General features: G+C 45.5%; 1 protein-coding gene across 4 annotated transcripts in view; it reads right to left on the bottom strand.

Moving 5' to 3' along the window:
• Nucleotides 1-24,116, bottom strand: part of LOC142563166 (uncharacterized) — a 55,399-nt gene extending 31,283 nt beyond the window's left edge. The window contains exons 1-6 of one of the 4 annotated variants that reach the window (XM_075673716.1): nt 23,876-24,109; nt 20,247-20,381; nt 16,111-16,200; nt 13,599-13,744; nt 8,864-9,001; nt 1,759-1,852 (exon numbers count right to left, since the gene is read on the bottom strand). Coding sequence is in view for 1 of the 4 variants with exons in the window: in XM_075673715.1 (XP_075529830.1) it covers nt 1,759-1,852; nt 13,599-13,709 (205 nt within the window). In the remaining 3 variants the exon portion in view is untranslated. Of the gene's footprint in view, nt 1-1,758; nt 1,853-8,863; nt 9,002-13,598; nt 13,745-16,110; nt 16,201-20,246; nt 20,382-23,875 lie in introns of all 4 variants that reach the window. The other 3 variants (XR_012824318.1, XM_075673715.1, XM_075673717.1) reach the window with 3 other exon arrangements.
• Between the last annotated feature and the right edge of the window lie 1,736 nt (nt 24,117-25,852).

Here is a 25,852-nt window from a genome sequence, read left to right on the forward strand (position 1 = left end):
GGAAAGACAGGGTTAAATCATTACAAAAATCACTAGATAAAAAGCAAGGAGTGTTCTACATGGATGCAGCAGAATATGAAAGCCGACCAGGTTTCTTCTCAGTGACGACACAGGCTAACGGTAAGAACTCAAAGAGCTGCAGTACCCCGCAAAACCGAGTGGAGGTTGCAGAGGAGGTGGCCATAGCCCTAGCTTTGACCTAAAAGGGGTCAAAATCATAGTGTCAGATTCCAAAACAGCCATGAGGAATTATACCGCAGGGAAAACCTCCAAAGAGGCGCTCAACATATTGGAGAAAGGACCAATACCAGAAGAATTAGCAAACCTTATATGGACTCTTGCCCACGAAGGCTTGCCCGGCAACGAGAAAGCGCACGCATTGGCCTGAGAGCTTATTTACCGGTACACCAATGCAGCCGCCACAGCCAGGGAGCCCCTACAAAATGAAGGCATAAACGCTTACAGCAAAATTCTCGATTATTATAGAATGGGAAGGAAAACACTGCCAGAGGCGCATAAGAAACTAAGTAAGCAAGAAGAGATAACATGGAGGCAACTCCAAGCGGGGGGGATCTGCAACCCCTACATTCTGAAGAGATTGCACCATAAGATTGAGAACATGAATTGCAAACACTGCGGGGCAAAGGCGGACATGATCCACATAATATGGACATGTCCTAGATAAAATAAACCAGATAGGTATAGACAATCCTGGGAGACTTTAACGACCAGCTCGAAGGACGATGATCAAAGAGAAGTCATCCGCATGGCCCTGGACACCGCTGAGCTCCAAGGAGCATCAGCCAGCTGAAAAGGGAGGAGCAAGCCGAAGAGGCAGGAAGACTCTTGACTCCTCGGGGCTCTTTTTGCGGGTGCAAATAAACGTTATTTCTCTCTCTCTCTCTCTCTCGACCAACTCGAATTTCATTAACCGCCACCGAAAGTGTGATAGTAAACGAGCGTTTTAACCCGGCATGTTGTGCTCGTCACTGAGAATATTTTCATTGCGCCCCTATCTTAACGTGGCGGCCACGGATGCGATTTGGACACGTGGCCTCATTCGCTGAAACACTGGGCCGCAGCTGATGAACGGAACGTGCGGCCACAGTCAAGAGAGACTGTAACTAGCTATATGCAACGCATTGTCTGCATACATATCATCAGACAACCCCCGTTATTTGAACTTTTCGCTTAACTGCAACAAACCGTCCAAAGCACCGGCGAAAAACCAACACATTACCATGGAACTACAACTCGTTTACCTTTAACTCGAATGCATCCCGCCTTGATTAATTAAAACCCCACCAGTGGCCCCCTCATGAATGCAGCGGTTCCTACAAAGGCTTGACTACTTCAAATTCAACAGACAGAGCGGCAGCTATCGCTCAGATGTGAAGCTGTTTTAGCGTGATTTATTTCTATCCTTTAGTGGCCGACATTCCGTGAAGACCCGATTTCATTCGTTCCCGCTAATTTTAGGCCATGACACCCTGGAGTTACTTTTACACATATCGGATCTGAACACCTCGTGATGTCCGGGACATGTTCGACCGGAACAAACAAAAATCACTTCGAACAACGAATAATGCTTCATTTCATTGTGCCACCATTTCTTCATTCGGCATTTTGTATAATTTATGTGCATAGGACTCCGCGATCACACGTAAGGGCGCATGCGGTTTTTCAGGTGCATCACCGTTGTATTCTTAGCGAGCAATGTGGTTATAGTACAGAAAATGCGTACTCGAAAGACGGTACCTATATACAACCTGATGCCTTGATTGCAGAGAGTCTTCATAGTGGAGCCACACAATGCGTAGAAAGGTCGGCAATCCCACACTATCGTACGCACCTGCAAACGTGAGTGAATGATTTTACAAAAGCACACATTATTGACGCATCTGCAGTGATGTAGGCGAGGGCTTTTGATGCGACAGTTTTTTTTTATTGATAACCCTTTAAGCGTAATGATCGTGGCGTCAGCGCAAATAATATGAAGGGTGAGACAATAACGTAAGGCCGTTTAAAAAATTGATTGCTTTTTATTATTATTTCTTGGCGAAGGAAAACGGTGGGAGGGGTACAAATGCAGATCTGCTTTTTGTCAGAAGGAAATGGCCCATGAGAAAAAGATCGCCCTCGTTTGAATGGCTACTCGTCACGGCTGAGATCTCACGCAGACATGCTTTCGCTGGCAAGCATCTTTCGCTGCATGCTGCCGTGATTACCTGCCGCCACAGGCCTTAATCAAAACTCGTTTCGCAGAACGCCGCGGGGTATACGCGTCTAATCTAATAGTTCGTCCGAATTTCTTGCGCTTGCGGCGAGCTTTCTTTCAAGACAGGTCAGACGGAACTCTTCAACTTTTCGCTTAACTCGAACAAACTGTTGAAACCAGGCACGTACCCAGGGGGGGGCCCGGGGTGGGCCCGGGCCCCCCCCCCCCCCCGAAATCATGTGGCATACCCCCCCCTCCCCACCCACGCCACCACTCCTCACACATTCCTAAAGCGCCGCCAGATCAACGTTGAGACCTGGCAGCTGTTCATCGGTCAGCATTATGCTGCCTTGTTCACTCCTTTTAGATGGCGGTAGTTATCGGCCTCTCTTGTAATGTGAAGGACAGTTTTCTCATAGATTCCGCACCCGCGCAATTAACTCGAGATGCGTTCAGTTGTCACCATCTATTCAATCGTCACGCCCATAGCTGTTCCTTTTGTTAGTTCAACCTTCTTTGTTTAGGCTGATCCTGGGATCAGGAGGGGGATGCGGCTCTTACTCAGCTGGTCTGCACTCTCATAGAACGAGTTGCGGCCAGAGAAAACGCCAATTGCGTTCAACTTTTCCCTTTGCTTCATTATTTCCTTGAGTTACGGCTCGCCGCGACGCTCGCAGATGCCCGGAACCATCTACACGTGATATGGGTTAGATAAGGGGGGAAATAAAATAATGTGAAAGAGAGTCCATCATGAAACCCTGCAATAACCCTTAACCCATAAGCAAGATGACTGTCACCCGTTACCTCGTCTGTTTTTCCCTAATTGTATAGCACTTTTCGTGCAAAATTGGCAACTGTAAACAAAAATCGCAAGGAGTTTAGAAATTAATCGATCTACTAAGGGAGCGAGCCAAGGCAACAACCAAACTGCAAGCAAAAGTGAATGATAAGAAAGTTAACCGTTGTTTGTGAGAATATGTATGGATCCACATCTTTTTATTTAAAAAGGAAGTAGAGAAAACGCCGCCGGAAGTGGAGAACAATTATTTGTTCTGAATGTTGCTTCTACAGTTATCGGCCGAACCGCCTCACCTAGCCACTTCTCTGCTGTGCTTATGTGGGTGTTTTTCTTACCTTTCGCGGTGAGCGCAGCACGTCTAGAATCGCAGAGTCCTGCGCTCTGTTGTATGGGACTGGCGGCCGCACAGCATTACGCAATTCGCGGAACTGTCAAAACTGATCAACAAGGCGAAAATAACTGATATTCGAAACTATAACATGAGAAAGACTGAAGAAGCCGTAGAAAATGAACGCAGCCTGAAATCAGTAAAAAAGAAACCTGGCATAGGACAAACCATGATGTATGCACTAAAAGATAAGAAGGATAATATCATCAGCAATCTTGAAGGTATAGTAAAAGCAGCGGAAAAATTTTAAGCTGACCTGTATACAGTACCCAGAGGAGTCGCGATACCTCACTTAGAAACAGTAATGAACAGGATACAGAAACTCTTCTATAACTAGCGATGAGGTCAGAAGGGCCCTGCAAGACATGAAACGATGAAGATCGGGAGGAGAAGGTGGAATAACAGTCGACTTAATCAAAGATGGAGGAGACATAATGCTTGGTTGAAAACTGGCGGCTCTTTATACGAAGTGTCTATCGACTGCAAGGGTCCCAGAAAACTGAAAGAATGCAGACATTATACTAATCCACAAAAAAGGAGACGTTAAAGAATTGAAAAATTATAGGTCTATTAGCTTGCTCCCAGTATTATATAAAATATTTACCAAAATAATCTCCAATAGAATAAGGGCAACACTGGATTTTGTCAACCAAGGGAACAGGCTGGCTTCAGGAAGAGATACATTACAATGGATCACATCCATGTCATCAATCAGGTTATCGCGAAGTCTGCAGAGTAAATAATCCTCTCTATGTGGCTTATATAGATTACGCAAATCCATTTGATTCAGTAGAGATACCAGCAGTCATAGAGGCACTACGTAATCAAGGAGTACAGAACGCTTACGTAAAAAGCTTGGAAATATTGCTACATGCGTGTGGTATTTGTTTGTTTGAACGAGGCGCGTGGGCGCCATCACTCCAGAAAAGAGTAGGAAGAACGAACTGGGCTCGCGCTGTGAATCTAACCGGTCAGCGCTGCAACCGTTGTTGTAAATATAATCTGTAAATAGCTTCTCGTCTTACTGACTCGTCCTTCGCGTAAGAATATCTACAGAGGTTCTACAGCTACCTTAATTCTACACAAGAAAAGCAGGGAGATACCTATAGAGAAAGGGGTCAGACAGGGAGACAATTTCTCCAAACCTATTCACTGCGTGCTTAGAAGAATTCAAGCTATTAAACTGGGAAGGCCTAGGAGTAAAGGTCGATGGCAAATATCACAGCAACCTTCGGTTTGCCGATGATATTGTTCTATTCAACAACAATGCAGACGAGTTACAAGAAATGATTGGAGACCTTAACAGATTGTCTAAGAGTGGGGTAGAATATTAATACGCAGAAGATGAAGATAATCATAAATAGCCGGGCAAAGGAACAAGAGATCAGGATCGCCAGTCGGCCACTAAAGACTGTGAAGGGCAACACTGGATTTTGTCAACCAAGGGAACAGGCTGGCTTCAGGAAGAGATACTTTACAATGGATCACATTCATGTCATCAATCAGGTTATCGCGAAATGTGCAGAGTACTACTGCAATGTGTACGTGTGCCTAGATCAATTAATCACAGGGATCCCTGATCATGAGAAGGAAACTCATAGAAGAATAAAAATAGGTTGGATCGCATACGGCAGAAATTGCCAGCTCCTGACTGGAAGCTTACCATTATTACTGAAAGGTAAGGTGTGCAATCAGTGCATTTTGCCAGTGCTGACATATGGGGCAGATTCTTGAGAGCCAGTTAAGGACCGCGCAAAGAGCGGTCGAACGAAGATTGCTAGGCATAACGTTAAGAGAAAGAAAGAGAGCGGTTTGGATCAGAAAGCGAATGGGTATAGACGATATTCTAATTGACATCAAGAGGGAAAAAATGTACCTGTGCAGGTCATGTAATGGGCTGGTTAGATAACCGTTGGACCATTAGGGTTACAGAATGGGTACCAACAGAAGGAAAACGCAATCGAGGACGACAAAACACTAGGTGGAGCGATGAAATGAGGAAATTCGCGGGTGCTTGTTGGAATGGGTTGGCGCAGGACAGGGGTAATTGGAGATCGCAGAGAGAGGCCTTCGTCCTGCAGTGCACATAAAACAGGCTGATGATGATGATGATGATGACGACGACGACGATGATGATGATGATGGAGTTGTTGGGCCCCCCCCCCCCCGAAAAAAAATCCTGGGGTTTAACATTTTTGCAGCACTTAGATGGGCCCGCCTCCCTCTTTGCCACAAAAGCTGCCTCGAAAATTTTGGAAAGTTGCATTTATCAATATTTTCTTATTCTTTACACAGTTAAGATGCAGTTAAGCTTTACACAGTTAAGATGCAGCTTTACACAGTTAATATGCAGTTAAGAGAGGCAAATCATCTCCGTCGTGCGTTGCAACTTCTCCACAAATTGCCGCGTTCGCTTCGCCCCTTGATGTTTTATCAAAACTTCGTAAGACTAAAAAATAGCTCCTTCATAAAGTATTAACGAGCCACGCTGATCGAAACAATATACCTCCGGCTACTACTTTTCCCTTTTATGTCAAATATAAATGTCCGCAAGGAAGTTGATATGTTAAATAGTCAAACGGACCCTTTGGTAGTTGCAAAAAACTCACACAAGGAGGACAGGCAAACGAACGCGAGTTTTGGGCCATGTCCGTACTGATACATGAATTTCACTGTTTTTCTTTAAAGGCCACTAACAGGCCAATTATCTCATGTGTCTCCAGTAGACTGCTCAGAGCCCTATGTTCGTTGCACAACGGTTCCCTTAGATGAACATATAAAGGGCCGTCTGATAACGCGTGAATTAAGCACTCTGCTGCAATTCTGCATATTTCAAAAGAGAAGTATCAATGCGTCTTGCTTTTACTAGACTGGCTTAGCAACTGAACGGCTCAAACAATAGCGATCCTCAACAGAAGTGGATCACAAACACACCCAGTTCCCATCGGAAAGAGAGCACTTGTATTTATATATATATATATATATATATATATATATATATTTGTACGGACTGCTTGTGGACGATGCTGGTACTTTTCCGCATAAATCGGTAGTGCTTGAATCAACACATCTAAAGGCTTCTTGCGCCAACTTGGAATGCCTTCTCGAGGTCCTCGGCGCCTTTGATGATGCCGTTCGGAAAAGCAGTACACTGCCTTTGACGTACTATGCATTATCGGCAGTATAGCTTGTGTTTCATGCATGAATACACAACCTTCTGTTGCCTTCACACTACCTTTATTAGCTATGATTTAGCTCTATGCTAACTGAAAAAGCACAAAAAAATTTAGCACACAACAGATTTATTTAAGCAAAATAATGCTGTCGAATAGCAGTTTTCTTTCGAAGGATTTGCTGACGCCGAATTCGCCTGCTTAAGGAACTGTATGGAATAAACTTACTGGAAGCGAATTCCCCACATGAACACGGCGTCTTGTAGGCGGACATGGAGGCGCAGCACGAGCCACCACATTTACTTTATTGCGTTATCTTTGCCATTTCGTTCGGCCCCATACTCCAACAAAATTAACCATTTTTTCGGCAACTGTATCTTTTACCATACATCGCGCTACGTACGCAATGTCGTAGAATCGGCTCAAATTCATAGATTATGAAACATTTGGCGGAGTTGCCACGTGCGACTAATGGTACATTCAATCGGTCGTTTTCGAGAACTCCAGAACACTACGTCAGCGCGAACTACATTCGGCTGGGCGAAATCAGGGTATCGATAACATTCGGCTGGACTTTTCAGTGCCCCATATTACTGTTCAGACCACTCGGAGCTGCTCTTCCCCTCGACCTGGGAATTCCGCCACCGAGAAATGCCGGAATTCCAGTCCCGTGGTTCACGTATGAGGGACGTTCTAGACTATGCCTTTAAAAGTTGTTCGGGAAAAAACCAGCTTTGAAAAATTCCTGGACTGGAACCTGCAACAGCTCCTTAGCAGCAGACGCGACGCCCCCGTTCGGCTCCATTTTACTCTTGAAATAGAGACTAGTCAATTGGTGTCCGTATTCAGGTCAAGTACCTTTCTTCTGTGAATGTCACTACTAAGCACAACATGGAAGCAAATTTTTCGCATTACTCCTGATTATGTAACCTACCAAAAATATGGCAACAGAGTCAGGTTTGATCCTAAAGCCAGCAACGCCAAGATGCATGTGAACTAATGTCTAACAAGAGTTAAAACAGGTTAGTCTATAAGTAAGAACGCTAAGGAAGCAAACACCTGGGAAAATAGGAACTGTTGGCGACCCGGCAACCAAATTTGTCAGCAATAGCCATACGATCTCTTTACTCATACTTATGAGACGATGCCCCGTTGGAATCGCTGATTCTACGGATCAAAACAATTGAGGTCAGCATTCCATTAGCCAATAATTCAAAACGTGAGCGATATGATCCAGCATACCGCAAGACTACTCGACAAGGTGGCCCATACTCCGGAATATGCACCACAGACAAGACAGCACAGAAGACCGGACATAGCTGTAGCGCACAAACTAACTTCATTTCAGGAGCACAAGAAACTTGTGCTGTAATTTAAAATGCTGGTAAATGACGCGCATGCTCTCAATATTCGTACAGAAGGCTTAAGCGCTTCGCTCTTTAGTGCAATTTCTTACGGGGATCATGAAGTTAATTCGCTGGTTCACGCCTCCCAGTCTTTCTTCTGGCGTTAGCTCAATGGGGCCGATGCACATAAATAATCACGGAATATGTTTTTATGCGTGCTTTTCCATCAATGCTACAGTGTGACCCGAAAGAACTTTAGAAACTCTCATTTGATTCTTGAACCTTGTCTGCTTATACTTCACCTAGCTCGAAATCAGAATAAGTTTAATGATAAATAAATGAACGCATGAATCGCGTCTTTCAATTATTCCTTATATCCTAAAAAGCTATGTATATGCACACACTGACACTCATTCCGTATTGTTAATGAAGTAAACTGATCGCTTCAGGAATTAATTATTTGTTTGTAAAAAAATATAGCAATAGAGATCTTCGCTTAAATATAGACACAATGCAACTCGCGCTATCACATTCAAACTACCCGCCAAATGGCGTCAATGCTTCCGATAGGCAACTTGCTCATTCGTTACCCGTACGTCCAAAACTTGCACTGTCTACAGAAAGTACATACAGATACTTATTTTGCACTGACGTCTTTGGACCATTTACGCATGGCGGGTAGATATAAGCGCTCACACTTTTTACCGAGTAATCCATTTAGAACTCCAAAAAGCCACGAACGGACGAGGGAAAGCGGTAGACTTTTTAACACTTTTTCTCTCTAGACTGTCCACGAGCTTTGTACGTCCGAAAGACGATGCCTATACGGGAACGCAAATAACTTCGTTACGGGTCAAGTGACGGTGTACATCTATTTGCTTCAATATGATTCCCGATTTTGCATCAGGCAAGCGTGAAGCAGTAAATCACGCGACTCACCCGAAGTGTCGACTGTAGCTGTTGACGCTAAGAGTGTTACGAACGCAACGAGGGGAACTAGTCCTCGCCCAGCTGCTTTCATGGTTTCACTCCTGGTTTCACTTCCGGTTTTACTCCTAGCTTTGAAAGAAGGGTAGCCTGCGAAACAAGAACCGAAAACACGCAAACTTGTTCGAGTAAAGTACGGAGTTTTCCGGCCCAAGGGGGCTCACGTAACGCACTTCAGACACGGCAAACTAAAGTTGTTGCTACGTGCTACGAACGTGGCACCTTCGCGATCAGCCGCAGAATGCCGGAGCCAGTGAGTTGCCGCGTTGCGTCTGAAGAAGTGAAGACTGCCAGCCATTCTTAACAACAGTGAATCAGAGTGGAGTGAATTACTTTTTGCACCTACTCGTGATTACCGTTGGCCTACATCAGCACTTCCTCGGTATATGATGATTACCAACATTCGCGGAAAAAACCTGAATACCTTTAAAGCACTTACTTTTCAAAAAAAAATGCTGCCATTGCAGAATTCGTCCTGCACACAGCGGCTACTGCGTTCAGTTAATAACACGAAGCAGACTCACTTGTCATCTATCGCACTTTCTGTTAATTTCGTAATTTAACAATGGCACTCCGCGCCCGGCAACTCATTCAGTCAATAAATCAATTGCATTTTCAGTGAACAATCACATATAATTAGTTACATTATTGGTCACACTCAATTTAGGGAACCTGGATTTGGCGACAACTGCAGCAGACCGCACGATATAATTCGCATGTTCAGATGAGCAAACCAGGGAGCTGAATGTTTATTTGCTCACCTCGGCGCACCGCCAGATGTTGACGGACTAATTAAACCAGTGGTTGTACGTCTCAATGGCTAAGTCCCATTAGGACGTTTACGCCAGATCGGCCTACGGACCCTTCATACAGATTTTCATTGGCCTTACAGGGATACAGGGAGCGTCGTCTTCGTGTCGCAGCAAGAAGACTGCGCATCACAAAGGAACCATGTATGCTGAATAACGACGTTGTTGTGTCCCGAGATGTCCATGAGCTACCATAACGTTCTTTCGGGCTCGCAAAATGGAGTGAGCTTTCGCTGTCGCTGTTGATGACTTCACGACACACACGGCAGAAAATAACCGATAAAGTTCTTAGGCCACAGCTGTCAGGCGCCTGTTCCGGCGGCGAGAGTCGGCGCCGTCGACTCTCGCCGCCGGAACAGGCGCCTTTCGAGCAAGAACGAACGCGGATCGCGGATGAAAGACTGCGATAGCGAAGAGAGCACGAGCAGGAAAGCGGAACCACGAGGTGGAAAGCGGAGGAAGAGGGTATGGCGAAAGCGTGAGAATAAAATGGAATCGCCGCATAACACCGGCTTTACGGTGACGATTGCCACGAGGTGGTGCCAGGGTAGCGCGCATCGTCTGTTCAGTGATGACACCACCGATGCCATATATGGACACAAAGCGCCGCAAATTTCCGGCGGCTGCTGTGAATCGCACCCACACATCACCCACGCGACACCTCTCGCGATATCGAGTATAACGAGGCAGTCACGACAGACGTCGCTCCATTTGAAACCAATATAAGGGGAAATGAAAACGCCTATACAACCGCGCTCAAATTTCGCATCAGGGAGTATTGTAATTGTCGGAGATAATGTTTTTTGAAAGCAATCGTTTGTAAAGATAAGCACTGTATGAGGCAAAGCACAGGGCGCACAGAGTGTGCTTGACTGTCCGCTCAAGAGATTTTGCGCGTATTCCCGGGCTTTTTTTCACGCTTGAGAAAACACTTATGTAGCGCGTATCGATCAGCGGATAGGTGTATCGAGAGTTTTTCATACTACTCCAAAATTTGGTCATCGCATCTTTTCATCTAATCATATTATTTGAGAAGTTCGTTAAGGCAAAATATGCAATTAGATGGAATGATAAAAACCGTTATATTGTATTTCCAAGTGAAAGCGAGCAACGTCACCTAGGTTATTTCCAGCTACGTGGCTTTTGCATATTTTAGAAATTTAAGTGGGACAAACTATATTTCAAAGACCGTCTGTGACAGCACATCTCTTGCCGAAAGATTGCAGTGGTTTCTCTCCAGTGTACGCAATGTGGAGGTTTATACAACACGATAGACTAGAGAAAATTACATTGCGACGAATTTTGTCAAGCAGTAGAATGTATGAACAAAAAGTACAACGAGGAGTCTATAAGTACCCTGGAAAGGCCTCACAAAAAGCTGTGAACTTATAAATAAGGCATCACACCAGCGCCACCGTAATCAGCCTCTGGGGCTCCGAAGGAAATTAAATGACCTTGGAGACGCCATGATTGCCATGAGAAGCGCGCCTTGTGCTGGATGTCGCATAATTCTATATTCTTGACGCATTCAAGTGAAAGGTGGCGCGAATTGTTCGCTCCCCCCTCTGCGCTCCAGCGTTGTAAGTGTGAGCGTTTACAATCTTCGAGTCAGATTGTTCACGCTTTGCTGGTCGCCCATGGTGCCACGCTTATTCATTTAATTAGTCAGCGCACGTTTATTGCAACTTTTACGGCTGATAATTCTTCGAACCTGACTTTCTGTAGTCATCTAGTACCTAGCCATCTACATCAATATTTTGCTTTCGGGCAACAATCACTTTTTTGTTAGGTCACAAAGCAGCGTCAGTGTTTTCCATCGATTGGCGTGGAACATGAACGGCGAGAGCTGTAGCGATTCCACAACATCTACTTGCTTGATTGGGCTATGACAGTTTCCACATATTGCGTAGTGCCACTGCAAAACGACGCCTGGTACAGTTTTCAAAACCACAGCTGCGAAATCCGCTCGGGCTAAATTGGGACGGTTAGGTACTACTGAAGTAGTAATCGCTAATCTGCAATTTCTTAACAGCTTCTAAATGGTGCCTCTGCAATCGATCCACGCATGCGGTTAGTGAATATGACGCAAATGTCGGACGTGTCTTCCCAAGATTTTCAGCGTGCCACGGGCGTCACTATCTACCAATGAAAGTCGTGTCCAGGAGCTGCTCTGATTTATCATCTTATCTTTAAATGAGTAACCACTTGTACAGTACGCTTAGCAAACGAGAAAAACCATCCGTCTGTCCGTCCCTCTGTTCGTCCACCCCGTAAGACGGCCGCTTTCCAGATAGGGACCGTAGCAGCGAGTGAATTCGCCTTCGTGCTGCCTATCGCTGAAACGCGAGCTAAGCTCTGAGAACAAAGCGCTCACAAAGCTGCCAGCATTCACCGAAATCCGCCGCAATCGCTTTCAATATAGGGGCCCGCGCGTCCCGCTTCAACGCTAAGTGGAAAGAACAAAATGCACACGCACCTATCTGCAGTCGGGGAACACTGTTACCACCGCAGATTATCTTCAAAATATGGCCTGATCGAACGCGCCATATGCAGCTACCTCGATCGTGTGGTTTAACCCGGTTGATGATGGTGCTATGCACATGCGTAAGGCGATAAATAGCGATAACGGCCTATAATAAACAGAATGCTATCAGCCCACATGGCACCGCCAACTGCAATAGAATGCTTGATCCATCAATTCAGCTCGTGTCGCCGCAGCGATGTCGTTTGTAATAGTCGCATCAAATTCCGTAACGTTGATGCGCGGAGTTGAGCAAGTGCCGCAATGCTTATGCACGCTTACAGAACTGCCAGACGAGATTCTCTGGGAATATTTTATGTATTTCCATTTAAATAAACAAACCTTTTCTGAGAAAGAGAGACCAATGCGTCATCACTGCCAGCGAGCGGTAGAGGCAGCGTTTGTTTTGGACTTCTGGTATTTGGACTTCTTGTTTTGGACTTCTGGAAAACCGCAGTATCAATTGCGATATCAAATTGGTGGCGAGCTGAACGAAGTGAGCATTGAAGGTTTATAGGACGCCAAAACTTGCAAATATAGGCCTGACTAAATTAATAAGCCTGGTGTCACGCGCACACAAGCAAACATGAACAAATCTTCGGGAAAATCCCTGTCAAAACGTTCGAGTGGGGAAATGCGGCAGCAGCAGCGAACCAATGGGCCTTCGTGCTGTTGCTCGCATCAACACGAACTAAGACGCAAAAACACTGCGAGTGGCGGACTATATGCCCATCGCAGACAGCTGTGAAGAAACTGTGGCGCGTAACAAGCGCCCCCCCCCCTTCCCTACCCTTCTCTCGAGCCTAGCGCTCGAAGGAAAGGGTACGCTTCCCACCCTTTAACCCCCCTTGCATGCACGAAACTGAACCGCGATCACAGGCTCACATTCGCACATACAGCGCACGGCGAGCGGCACAAATCGTATTAACCTGGAACTTTATAGGCAACACCGAAGCGACGGCGATGTCTATTTCTGCAAGCTCCTCATAACCTTTTCCTTCGTATTTCTAGAGTAAAATTTTGAATGGGGCTCCTGTGCATAAGTACTATCTGGATTTCTTTGCCTCTTCCAATCAAAACTGTCACAGTTGGCCTTTACCTATGGCTTGTTCAGTAGTCCTAATTATGTCTAGGAATTCTCAGCGTTATGTAAATATTGAGTACTTTATATGACTAATAAGCTTCAAAATAAATACCTCTAAAATCTGGCACTGATTATTCTCCATAAATGAGAGTCGCATCTGTTATGAAATGTGGAAATGTTCATATTTGTATTGCTTCACGCGTTCAAGCAGCATGTCTCTTTCAGCGTGTGTAATGAAGAAGCTCTTTGCAGATGCAAGTGACCACGACTCACCCCTATTTTGACGTCTTCGAAGAAACGTGCGACATCGTATGTAATGCCACTTTTCACTCTGAGGCCCAGGTCACGGATTCTCTTCATGGAGGCCTCGATATCCTGCCACATTTTCGCTGACGCTTTCACGCTCTTCTAATGAATCCCTGCGGTAGAAGCAAAAGTTGAGCTTGTGAAATCAAACTTGCTAACTTTGGGCGGCCTCAGAGAGGCTGAACACACTTTTAGTAAATTGGCCTATAGAAAAAGTGTCACTGTGTCCGCAGATTTGCATTCGGAGCAATTCGAATATATATATATATATATATATATATATATATATATATATATATATATATATATATATATATATATATATATATATATATATATATATATATTGTGCACAATGCCGTTTCTTTTCTGCACAAGAAAATCGGTAGTGCTTGAGACAACCCATATCGAGGCTCCTTCCGCCATCTTGGGCGCCTTTTTGAGGTCCTTGACGCCTTTGCTGATCTCATTCTGAAAAGGTAATGCATTGCTTTTGACCTAATCTGCATTATCTGCTCATGGTGCGTGTCATTCCTGAGCCCACAAGCTTGGGTCGCCCTCATATAGCCTTTATCAGCAATCATTTAACAGCAGAAAAACCTCACACCCAAAAGAGTCACAAGCCACATCATGCTTTCAGATAACTGTGATTATTTATAAACTTTGCTGCCGACGAATTCGCCTGCTTTAGCAACTATACGGAATGAAATTACTAGAAGCAAATTTCCCACTGTAAGACGGCGTCTTGTAGGCAAACATGATGCCTGAGCACGGGCCATACCATTTTCGTTCTTTAATGCTTCATAGTGGGATTTCACTCGGGCCACTAATTCAACACATTTAAGACTTTTCTCGGCAACTGTGTCTTTAGTACAACATAGCGCTACATTCGCGATGTCGTAGTATGGGCTCAAATTCGTAGATTACAAAATTTTGGCAAAGTGTGCACGTACGTCTAACGGTACACTCAATTAGTCATATTGGAGCACTCCGGAGCACTCTGGCAGCGCGAATTCCATTCGGCTGGATTTCTCAAGGCTCCTTGCTCAGAGCACTCCTAGCTGTTCTTCCCCTCGACCTGGCAATTCTGCCACCGAGGAACGGCGGAATTCGAATCACGTGGCTCGTGTCGGCCCTGTTGTTGGCGTGTCGTGAGCCATGGGGCTGACACGCTCCCATGAATGGCCGTCACAAGCATACCTTGCCTGTTTGGAATAGACAACGCGCCGTTATCTTTCCAGCCTCAGATTGCTCTGGCGAGCTTCTGCACATTCGACTCGGTCACACTCTTCTCTGGCTCCAATGAGGAGCGGCCTCATCATAGTTGAAATATAGTAGAGTGCGTCAGGGACCGGCCGAATGTATCATAAGTGATTGGAGCTTGAACCCTCTTCTCTAAATTGCCGCAGAAGCAACTTTTATTTCTGATGGCGGCCGATAGACTATAATCAACTGTATGCAGCGTTGCAATTGTAGCCCTTTCGCTTGTTTGCTTTTGTTCACCCAAGCCCCAATGATGCGCATTTGCCTAATTGGGATGATTACGGATGCTATAGCAAGAAAGCAAGAAGTTCACTCATTGTCGATTTTAATGAGGCTTAGAAGTGCGCGCACAACATCGGTATCTGTTCATTGACACGGGGTGAGAATGATTGAATGAATGAGTGAAAGTTTACTGACCACATGGTGACAACGAAGGATTAGCGCCGAAATAGGACAAAGCAAGCACATTTTCGAGCTTCACGGTCATGTGACCTCATTCTCTGTCACAGCAGAATGCAACAGACACTGGACCGCCGCAGATGGACGGAACATGCGGCCAGAGTCCCACAGTTAACCGAAACTATTACTAGCAATATGCAACGCAATATTGTCTACATACGTATAATACAACCCAGTCATTTCAAGTTTCCGCTTATATAGATGAAATTGCTGCGCAGCACCAGCTAAAAACGAACGCATTGTCATGGAAGAACAACTCGTTTGGCTCTAACTAGAATCCATACCGCGTTGGTTAATTCAAACCTCACCAGTTGGCCCACAGGCACGCAGCGGTTACTGAAAGCTTGAGGTGGTCAAATTCGCTTCCCTCAAAGGTGAAGCTGCTTAGTGAAATTGATTTCTATCCTTTAGTGACCGACGTTCCGCGGAGCAAAGATTAAATTTGTTCCCGCTGTTTGATGCCATGTCACGGTGAAGCAGCGTTTTCACATATGGGTTCTCGAAGCCTTATGATGGCCTGAGTCGTGTTCGATCAGAGCAAACGAAAGCGACAGATCACTTCTAACAATGGAAAAGTCTTCAATTAACTGTGCAGCCGTTTCTTGATTAAACGTATCGAATAAGTTATACATATCGGACTAGGTGATTCTACGCAAGTGCGCATGCACTCTTTCAGGTGCATTCGCCGTTGCATTCGCCGTTGCATTCTTAACGTGGTTATAGTAAAGAATTCGCGTACTAGATAGACGGTACTTACAGAAGGTCTGATGGTTTCATCGTAGAGGGTTCTCACAGTGGTCAGGTACAGGGTGTGGGCCGCTCAGCAGTCCCCAATTTTCGCGTGGAACTGAAAACGTGAAATAAGTAAACGAATTATTTCACAAGAGGGCACATTACTGGCCTGTTACTGGAGTGATATAGGCAAGTGTTTTCTATACTTCGACAATTCTTTTTCCATAAAAAATATTTTAAGCGTAATCATTGTGGCGTTATTGGGAGTCATCCTAAAGGTTATGTGTACATACTTGGTCGCTAATATCAGAAGGCCGAGAAAAAAAATTTCTTTTGTTTTCTCTCTGATTAGAACTTCAGGGTGCTTCACCCCGAAGTTCTATTAGGAGTAAAGGCGGCATTGGTACAAATGCAGATCTGCTTTTGTCGTCAGAAGGAAATGCCTCGAGAGAAAAAGTTCGCATGGCTGCACGTCGCGGCAGATATCGACGCCGACAAGTTTTCGCTGGCAAGCATATTCAGCGGCGTAACCTTTTAACCATAACCTTTTCTTTTTGTGTTTCCACTATTAAATTTTGCAGGGGCTCCTGTGCATAAGTACTTAGTTTTTTTGTTCCTCTTTAAATCAATATTGTCACAGTTGTCCTTTACTTATGGCTCGTTCAGTAGTGCTAATTGTGTCTATTTTGAAGCTTATTATTTACATAAAGCTGAGAATTGTTAAATACCTCTAAAATCTGGTACTGATTACTCAATAAATATGAGTTGCATCTGTTATAAAATGTGAAAATGTTTATTTTCGTAATATGACGGTTATATGGTTTTGACGTGTTCAAAGATAATGTCGTTTGCAGCATCTTCAGGGAAGGGCCTCTGTGCAGAAGCAATTAATAACGACTCGCCTGGATTTTGACGTGGTCGAAGAAACATGCGACATCGTATGGGATGCCACTTTTGGTTTTGAGGCCCACGTCACGGATTCTCTGCAGGGAGTCCTCTATATCCTGCCGCATTTTCGCCCACGATTTTACGTTCTCCTTAATGAACTCCTGCAGTAGAGGCAAAATTTGGGCTTATGAAATGAAACTCGCTAACTGTGGACGGCCTCATAGAGGCTGGATATATGTTTTTGGTAAATTGGCCTATAGAAACTGAGTCACTGTGTCTGCAGATTTGCATTGGGAGCAGAAGTACAGGGGTTGCTCCGGTTTCCCATACAGCTAAACCTTGTTCGCAGTTACGTGTGATATATAGAATGATTGAATGATTGCGTATGATATATATATATATATATATATATATATATATATATATATATATATATATATATATATATATAGCTTTTAGAAACTGACTCCAGTTTAAATTCGAAGAACTACACGTGGTGCCCACACAGCTAAACCTAGCTGGAATTTGAGATTATCTACGTATCCAGCCTCAGAGAGGCTGGATATATGTTTTTGGTAAATTGGCCTATAGCAACTGTGTTACAGTGTCTGCAGATTTGCATTTGGAGCAGAAGTAAAGGGTTTGCTCCTGTTGTCCATGCAGCTAAACATTATAACGCAAATTCCAGCCAGGTTTAGCTGCACGGTCAACCGTACTACCGATTTGTGGAATAGATTGGTAGTGCTTGAAACAACACACAGAAAGGCTCCTTGCGCCAACTTGGAATGCATTCGCGAGATCCCCGGCGCCTTTGATGATCCAATTCTGAAAAACAGTACTCTGCTTTGACGTCATCTGCATTATCAGCTCAATAGGGTGCGTTTCCTGCGTGAGCACAGAACCTTGTGTGGCCTTCATACGACATATATTGGCATTGAGATAGCTCTCCATTCAGTGCAGAAGCACTTAAAAACTTTGCACAGAAGAGGTTTACAAGCAACCTAACTCTTTCAAATAGGTCTTTTTTAGACGCTTTGCTGACGCCGAATTCGCCTGCTTTAGCAACCATTGGGAATACACATACTGGAAGCACATTCCTCACATGAACACGGCGACGTGTATGTAGACATGAATGCGCCGCACGGGCCATACAATTTTTTTTATTTAAGATTTTTTACCGCAACTGTATTTTTTGTAGAATATCGCGTTACATTCGCAATATCGTAGAAGGGGCTCAAATTCGTTGATTACGAAAAATTTGGCAGAGTTGGCACGTACGACAAATGGCACATTCAATTGGCCAGTTTGGAGCACTCCAGAGCACTCTGGCAGCGCGAATTACACTCGGCTGGGCGAAATCGACCTCTCGATAACATTCGGCTGGATTTTTCAGTGCCTCTTGCCACTCCTCAGAAAACCCGGAGCTGCTCTTTCCCTCGGCCTGGGAATTCCGCCTCCGAGAAATGGTGGAATTGCATTAACGTGGTTCATGTATTAGGGACATTCTAGACTACGCCATTAAAACAACAAACCTGAGGGAGTTCAAGGAAAAGCACCCCTTATCAAGAAACAATAAGCCTAGGGTGAAGTAAGCGCTTGACCTCGTTTTTCGCGCGTCCCTTGTCCCTGCTTCCGGCTGTACCACACAGTCTAAAATGGAAAACCAACTATCCGAAACCATCACCCTGCATAGGGAGTTCGAAATAAAGCCGGTTTAAGAAAATCTCAGGAGTGGTACCTCCAGTAGCACCTTAGCAGCAGATCTGACTGCCTTGTTCACCTCCACTTCACTCTTGAAATAGAGCCTAGTCAGTTGGTGTCCATATTCAGGTCGAGTACTTCTGTTCTGTGAATGTCAATTCTAAGCACACCATGGAAGCAAATTTTGCGCATGAGTCTTGATGACAAGAACTACCAAAATATGGAAAAACTGTCAAACTTGATGTTAAATCCAGTAACGCTCAGATTCTTGTGATCGAATGTCTGACAAGAGTTAAAACACGTTGGTCTCGAAGCAGGAACCCTAAGGAAGCAAACATCTTGGAGAATAGGAAACGCTGGAAACCCGGCAATCCAAATAATCAGCAAAAGCCGTACAATCTATCTAGTCATACTGATGAGACAATGCTCCGTTGGAGCGACTGATTTTAAGGATCAAAACAGAGCCTGACATCAAGATTCCTTAAGCTAGTAATTCTTTCAAAACGTGAGCGGTATGATCCAGCATAACGCAAGACTACTCGACAAGGTGACCCATACTCCGCAATATGTACCACAGACAAGACAGCACAGAAGACCGGCCATAGCTGTAGCGCACAAACTAACTTCATTTTAGGAGCACAAGAAACTTGTGCTGTAATTCACAATGCTGGTAAAAGATGCGCATGCGCTCAATATTCGAATAGAAAGCTTAAGCGCACTGCATTTTCTGCAATTGCTTACGGTGATCGTAAAGTTAATTCGCTGGCTCATGTCTTCCAGTCTTCCTTCTGCCGTTATCTCAATGGGGCTGATGAGTATGTTTTTGTGCAAGCTTTTCCATCAATGCTATAATGTAACCCGAACGAACTTCAGGAACTCTCATTTGATTCTTGAGCTTTGTCTGCTTATATTTCACTTAACACGAAATCATAATAATTTTAATGATAAATTAATGAACGCATGAATCACGTATTTCATTTATTCCTTATATCTGAACTAGCTATGTATATGCACACACTAATACTTCTTCCGTATTGTTAATAAAGTAAACTTATCGCTTCAGCAATTCACTAATTGTTTGTAAAAATATAGCAATACAGGTCTTCGCTTCGATATAGACGAAATGCAACTCGCGCTATAACATTGAAATTACCCGCCCAATGTCGTCAATGCTTGAAATGGTCTTGCTAATTCTGTATTCCTACTTCCAATACTTGCACCTCTACGGAAAGCACGTACATACTTTTTTTTGGCACTCACGTCTTTAGTCCGTTTATACATGGCGTGTAGACAAAAGCCCAAGCACTTTGTTAACGAGTAACGCTTGTACAATGGCAGCAGTGCACCAATTCACAAGTCCAAAAAGCCGCGAACGGACGCAAGCAAGCGGTAGACATTTTAATGCCTTTGCTCTCTAGACGGTCCTCAAGTTTTGTACGTACGAAAGCCGATAGCTAAATGGGAATGCAAATAAGTTCAGTACGGGTCAAGCGACGGTATAAATCTATTTGCTTCAACATAAATACCGATTATGCACCAGGCACGCCCGAACTGGTAAATCATCCGACTCACCGGAAGTGTTGACGCAGGGTATCAACGCCAACAGTTGTCCGAGTACCACAAACACCACCAGGAGACGAAGGCCCCGCCTAGCTGCTTTCACGATGCCGGGCGAAGATTCACTCCTCGCTTTGAACGAAAGGTAGTCTGCGAAACAAGAGCCGAAAACGCGCCAACTCATTTTAGTGAAGTACGGCGTTTGTCGGCTAAAAGTGACTCCGGCCACGCACATAAGGCACGGTGAAACAGAGTTATTGCTACTTGCCCGTAGAAGAATGCAGCCACCACAGCCATGCCACGAACGCGGCATCTTCGCGATCAGCAGCAGAACGCCGCAGCAGGTTGACTTGCCGCGGCGTGTCTGAAGTGACGATTCCCAGCCATTCTTAATAACGGTGAGACAGAGTTGAGCGAATTTTCGCAGCTACGCCTGATTATTGTTGGCCGACATCAGCACCTCCTCAGTGTACCCTGATTAACAACATTTGCGAAAGAAATTCTGAATAATTTTAACTCACTTAATTTTAAAAACAAGAAAGTGCTGCCACTGCGGAGTTCCCACCGCACACAGTGGCCCCCCTACGACGTTCAGCTAATAAACACGAAGCAGAATTGTACGTAGCCAATCAGACGCAATCAAACACTCGCAATATCGCACTTTGTCGTAATTTCTTAATTTAGCGATTGCATTTCTTGCCCGGTAGCGCTCAATGTTTTTCCATTTTCACTAACCAACAGCATGTAAGTAGTCACTTTATTGGTCACACAAGCAGGAACAGGTGACGCAATATTGGGAACCTGTATTTGGCGGGAATCGCAGGAGAGCGCCCGAGGTCCTGCCCCGCTGCAGCCTCATGAATTCGCCTGTTCAAACGGGCAAACCAGGGAGCTCAATGTTTATTTGCTCATGTTAGCGCACCGCCAGATGTTGACCGACAAGTTACAGCGTTTCTACCACCTGGCTGCCAGACAAGTTGATGCCAACGTTGTATCGTATTGTAAGGTTGTCTTTGTTGTCGGCCTGTGCTTGCCGCTGCCGCCCTGAAACGGGGTTTCAAGGCCTTCAAGTTGCTGTGTGCAACTAACTGTTCCTGAAATATCCCATAAAGTGCATGTTTATAAAAATAAAGGCAATTCAATAGCGCCTACGGACGATTTTTACAGATTTTCATTGGCCCTACCGGGAGCGTCGTTTTCGTGTCGCAGCAAGAATGAAGCGTTGCGCATCTTAGAGGAATCATATACTTAAACATGACATTCTTGTGCCCCGAGATGTGTAAGCTACAATGCCCTGCTTCCTGGCCCGCACATAGACCCAGCTTTCGGTGTCGCTGCTGATGATTTCACGACAAACCCGTTAGAAGATAACCGATAAAGTTTTTAGGGCGCAGCTGTTAGTCCCCCCCTTCCTGCGCCGAGCGTCGACGTCGTTGTGAGCGAAAAAACGAGCAAAAACGAACGCGGAGCGCCGATGAAAGGCGGCGACAGCGAAGAGAGCGCGAGCGGGAAAGCGAAACCATGAGGCGGAAAGCGGAGGAGGGGGGTAGGGCGAAAGCGGGAGAAGAAAAGCGTAGCGCTGCGCAACACCGGCATTGCGGCACCGACTGCCACGAGATGGCGCCAGGGTAGCCCGCATAGTCTGTTCAGTGATAACACCACCGATACGATATATGGACACAAAGCTCCGCAAGTTTCCGGCTGCTGCTATGATCGCACCCAGACATCACCCACACATCACCCATGCGCTATCTCGAGATTAACGAGGCAGTCGCGCCCCACTTCGCTCCATTTGCAACGTATCGCACGAGACACTTTCCACGCAGCTAATATATCGCGAAATGAGAACGCCTATACAGCCGCACTCAAATTTCGCATCAGAGATTATCGTAATCGTAGGTGATAATTTTTTTAATGCAATCGCTTGTAAAGACAGCCAATGTATGAGGTGCGGCACAGGGCGCACTGAATGTGCTTGACTGTCCACTCAAGAGACTTCCCATATATCGCTGGCTTGTTTCACGCTTGACAACACACTTATGTAGCACCTATCAATCAACAGATAGGTGTATTGGGAGTTCTTCATACTGCTTTAGAATTTTCTGATGGCATCTTTTCATCTAATTATAATATTTGAGATGTGGAATAGTCAAGGCTAATTATGTATTTAGATGGAATGCAAAAATAAGATTGTCACGCTGCCACGAGAGGGACAAAAACGACGGTCCCTAACAAGACGAAACAGACAACGTAGTGAGACTAACCTAACGTTCAGCCATACTGGTTGTACCGGCCATATCTTTTGCAAAGTAAATATGGTCCCATTTAACCTCATATGTCCGCCCGTTTTAATATAAATATCACCAAGTGAAAGCAAGCAACGTAACCTTGGTTCTTTCCAGCTACGTGGCATTTCTATATGTCTGAAAGTTCCGTGGGACACAGTATTTTGTGGACAACAAATTTCAGAGACAGTCACTAACAGCACATGTATTGCCGACAAATTTCGGTGGTTTCTCTCCAAAGTACTCATTCGAGAGCCTTATATAACACGATAGACTAAAGAAAATAACCTGCTAACACATTTTCTCAAGCGATGCATATATTTCAACGAAAAGTACAACAAAGAGTCTATTGGCAGCCTGTACCGGCCTTATAAGACGCCGTTACTTTTTCGCATAAGCTATCAAACTAGCACCGCCATAATCAGCTTCTGGGGATGCGAAGAAAATTAAACAACATTGCAAACGCCAAGATCGCCATGAGACGCTTGCTTGCCCATCATAGCTAAAAACTTGCTGTGGTTTAACGCGGGTAAATCAAGTTTGTTGAGCGATAGCACAGTTTCGCTTGATTTGGGAAAGGACGCAGACGCTCGACGGCGCTGTCAGCAAATAGCGCATCTACAATGGCACAACACAACACACATTCACTGCTCAACGTGGTAACAGCAGCGATCGCATTCATCTTCATGCCGCGTCTTGCTTCAACGTGAACAAAGCGTTGAAAGCACAGGGCATACGAAGCCACCAGCACTTAAAGCACTTTGTACAGATCGCACATCGCATTGAAGATGAGGCCCACGCGACCGCGAATTTTTTCCACACCGCAGATCACTTTCAAGGTGTGGGCACCTGCGCAGCGTTCGCAGCAGCCGCTGGTAGTGGCAGGCTAACTCCCAGTTTGACCTTGGCAGAGCTTGAAGGTCAGTTAGGCTAGCGGCTAATAAGTGAGTAGTCGCGGACTCGCCGGTGCTTAGCAACGAGCCGTTCTGTGCTCACGAAATTGCTTAGGCCTACTCTCGAAGGACCATGTTGGATGGCGGGCTGACCCCTTCGGCAGCCGATAAAGTAAGGAGCGAGGTGGACCGGAAAACAAGGCAATGTGCAAATGGGCACTACTGAACGAGAGTAAAGTTAGGCCAGTGCCTAATGAATACTTGCAGAGTCGCTGGTGCTTGACAGCGAGCCATTCTGTGCGATCGTGATGAAGCGAGGCCTATTCTCTTGAGGACTGGCGGGCTGATCCCGTCGGCAGCCAAGAAATAAAGGTGCGAGGTGGGCGGGAGAACAAGGTATTGTGAAGCTGAGAATGACTATAAGCGATTATAAAGCCAAACTAGCGCCTAATAGGTGAGTACTCACGATGACTCGTTGGAGCTTGGCAGCGAGCCGTTCCGAGAGCAGTCTCAACGTTGCAGATCCAGACGCGCTCAGACCTCGTCGTTTTCTCCTCGGGCCATGGTTGCGTGCTCACGAGACGTGGAAACGCGCTGGTATATATGATAATGAATGCTTCTCGTGTGCAAAGCGCGCCAGAGGACGCGAGCAGGGTGTGTCGAATGACCGGTAGAAATAGAAGATGACAACGCCGACGCACTGCGTGAGTTTGGCGCGAGCGGACTAAGTGCCGTAACGGAAAAACAGCAACAAAAAATAGCAGCGGAGCTGCAAAAAAGACAAAGCGCGCCACTGTGTGTTAAATTTTGCTCAAATTGGGCCTTTTCCCTTCCACCTTTTTAGTATACTCTGTGAACAGGCACAATCGCGACTAATCGCGGCTTAGCCTGTCAAGATGTCCAAATTGAAACGCGCAGAGCGTCTCAAGACGCTGGCTTGCCCGCGAGAAATTCATAAGTACGTTTTATGCTACTTGTCTGTTCGGGCGTCTTCGGCAGGACTGTGCCTCTGGTCCCGAACGCGTTCTGACGCAAAAGTTCCAGCTCTGCATGAGCAGCAGTTTTAGCGTTCATGTCTGGTCGTGGTAACAGGCCTTCTTTCGCCTCACCGTGTTGTCGGCATGTACTGCCGACTTTTCCATGAGGCGACAATATGAAATATGAAGCCAAGTCCACCACGCATATTGTGCGGACAACGCACTGAAAAGACTTATCACTGCCCCATTTGTTAAAGATCGTGGCTCAGGGCTCGTCCTCGTTCACGGGAGAGCTCCAATTTGCCTTCGTTGCCGGCGCAAACGACACATTAGACGATACTGCAGAGTGCCAAGATGTGCTCAGTGTGGGGAATACGGCCATGAGGCATAAGTTTGCGTGTGTGCATATGCAAGACTTACTGGCATCAGCCAAGATGACCACGAGGTTCTCCAATTGATGGAGTAGGAGGTAAAGGAAAAGTTGACAGCGTCTTTGGAAACACAGTTTGAACAGGTGGCAAGTGAGGTGAAAAAGGTGGCAATGCCTGCCGCGTCCACATATGACGACAAAACATGAAGAAAGCGGATACAAAGAAGAATGAATGACACTGCCTGTACCCGAAAAAGCTGATCAAGGATCTGACGCGTTCAGTGTGGAGATAGACCTGGAGCCAGAGACGCCATATGAGACGTCGGATGAGACGGCCACAGCGAAGCCGGCCACAGTTCTCAAGTGGCACCGAAGTGATGCTCCGGATGAGAAGACGCCGGCAGACAATGTGCAACGCCTGGAGCCGCAGTGCATGGTGGTCCGGTGGACACGGCCCAAGAAAGGGACGCGCACCCGGCTATTAGCTTCGGATATTGTAGAAACGGCACATCGCTGATGTAAAATAATCTCAAAACCTAGTAAACATACATATCTGCACAAGTGAGCCACGTTGTTCCACCCTGAGACGAGTCAATATGAGCGGCCGAGCCACTTGAACAACTGCAACTGTGATCTAGACACATATATATTATGCGCTGTTACTAATGGTCCTCACTTTTGTTTAACTTCAACTTATTACAGTTTGCACTTGCCATAAAGTATTGTTAAATTGTGCTCGGCATAAGCGCTCACTTATAGGCTGTGTAGTTCTCTCGCAAAAACGCTGATGCCACTGCTGACACCGTCGGTAACTGGGCGAGTCTGCAGCTTTACCGAATCCATTTTCTCTTGTTTCTCTTTTGACGCAGAGGTAAACGGTCCTTCACTGGAATTAATAAATGTGTCCGCATAACAACACACATAGAGATCCTCCATCGCAGTGTCCGCGAAGGGTGACCAAATTGCAAGATGTTGGCACAGCGCTATGTCGCCGCCTGCCGCCTATTGTGTACGTGCCGTGCGAATGAAGACTAGTCGATACCAAATCGCTATAGGGCCACAACTTAACCATAAGGGCGGCTTGCTTCGTTCTGAC

This window comes from Dermacentor variabilis, chromosome 11 (assembly GCF_050947875.1).
Source record: "Dermacentor variabilis isolate Ectoservices chromosome 11, ASM5094787v1, whole genome shotgun sequence".
In the NCBI taxonomy this organism is placed as follows: domain Eukaryota; kingdom Metazoa; phylum Arthropoda; class Arachnida; order Ixodida; family Ixodidae; genus Dermacentor; species Dermacentor variabilis.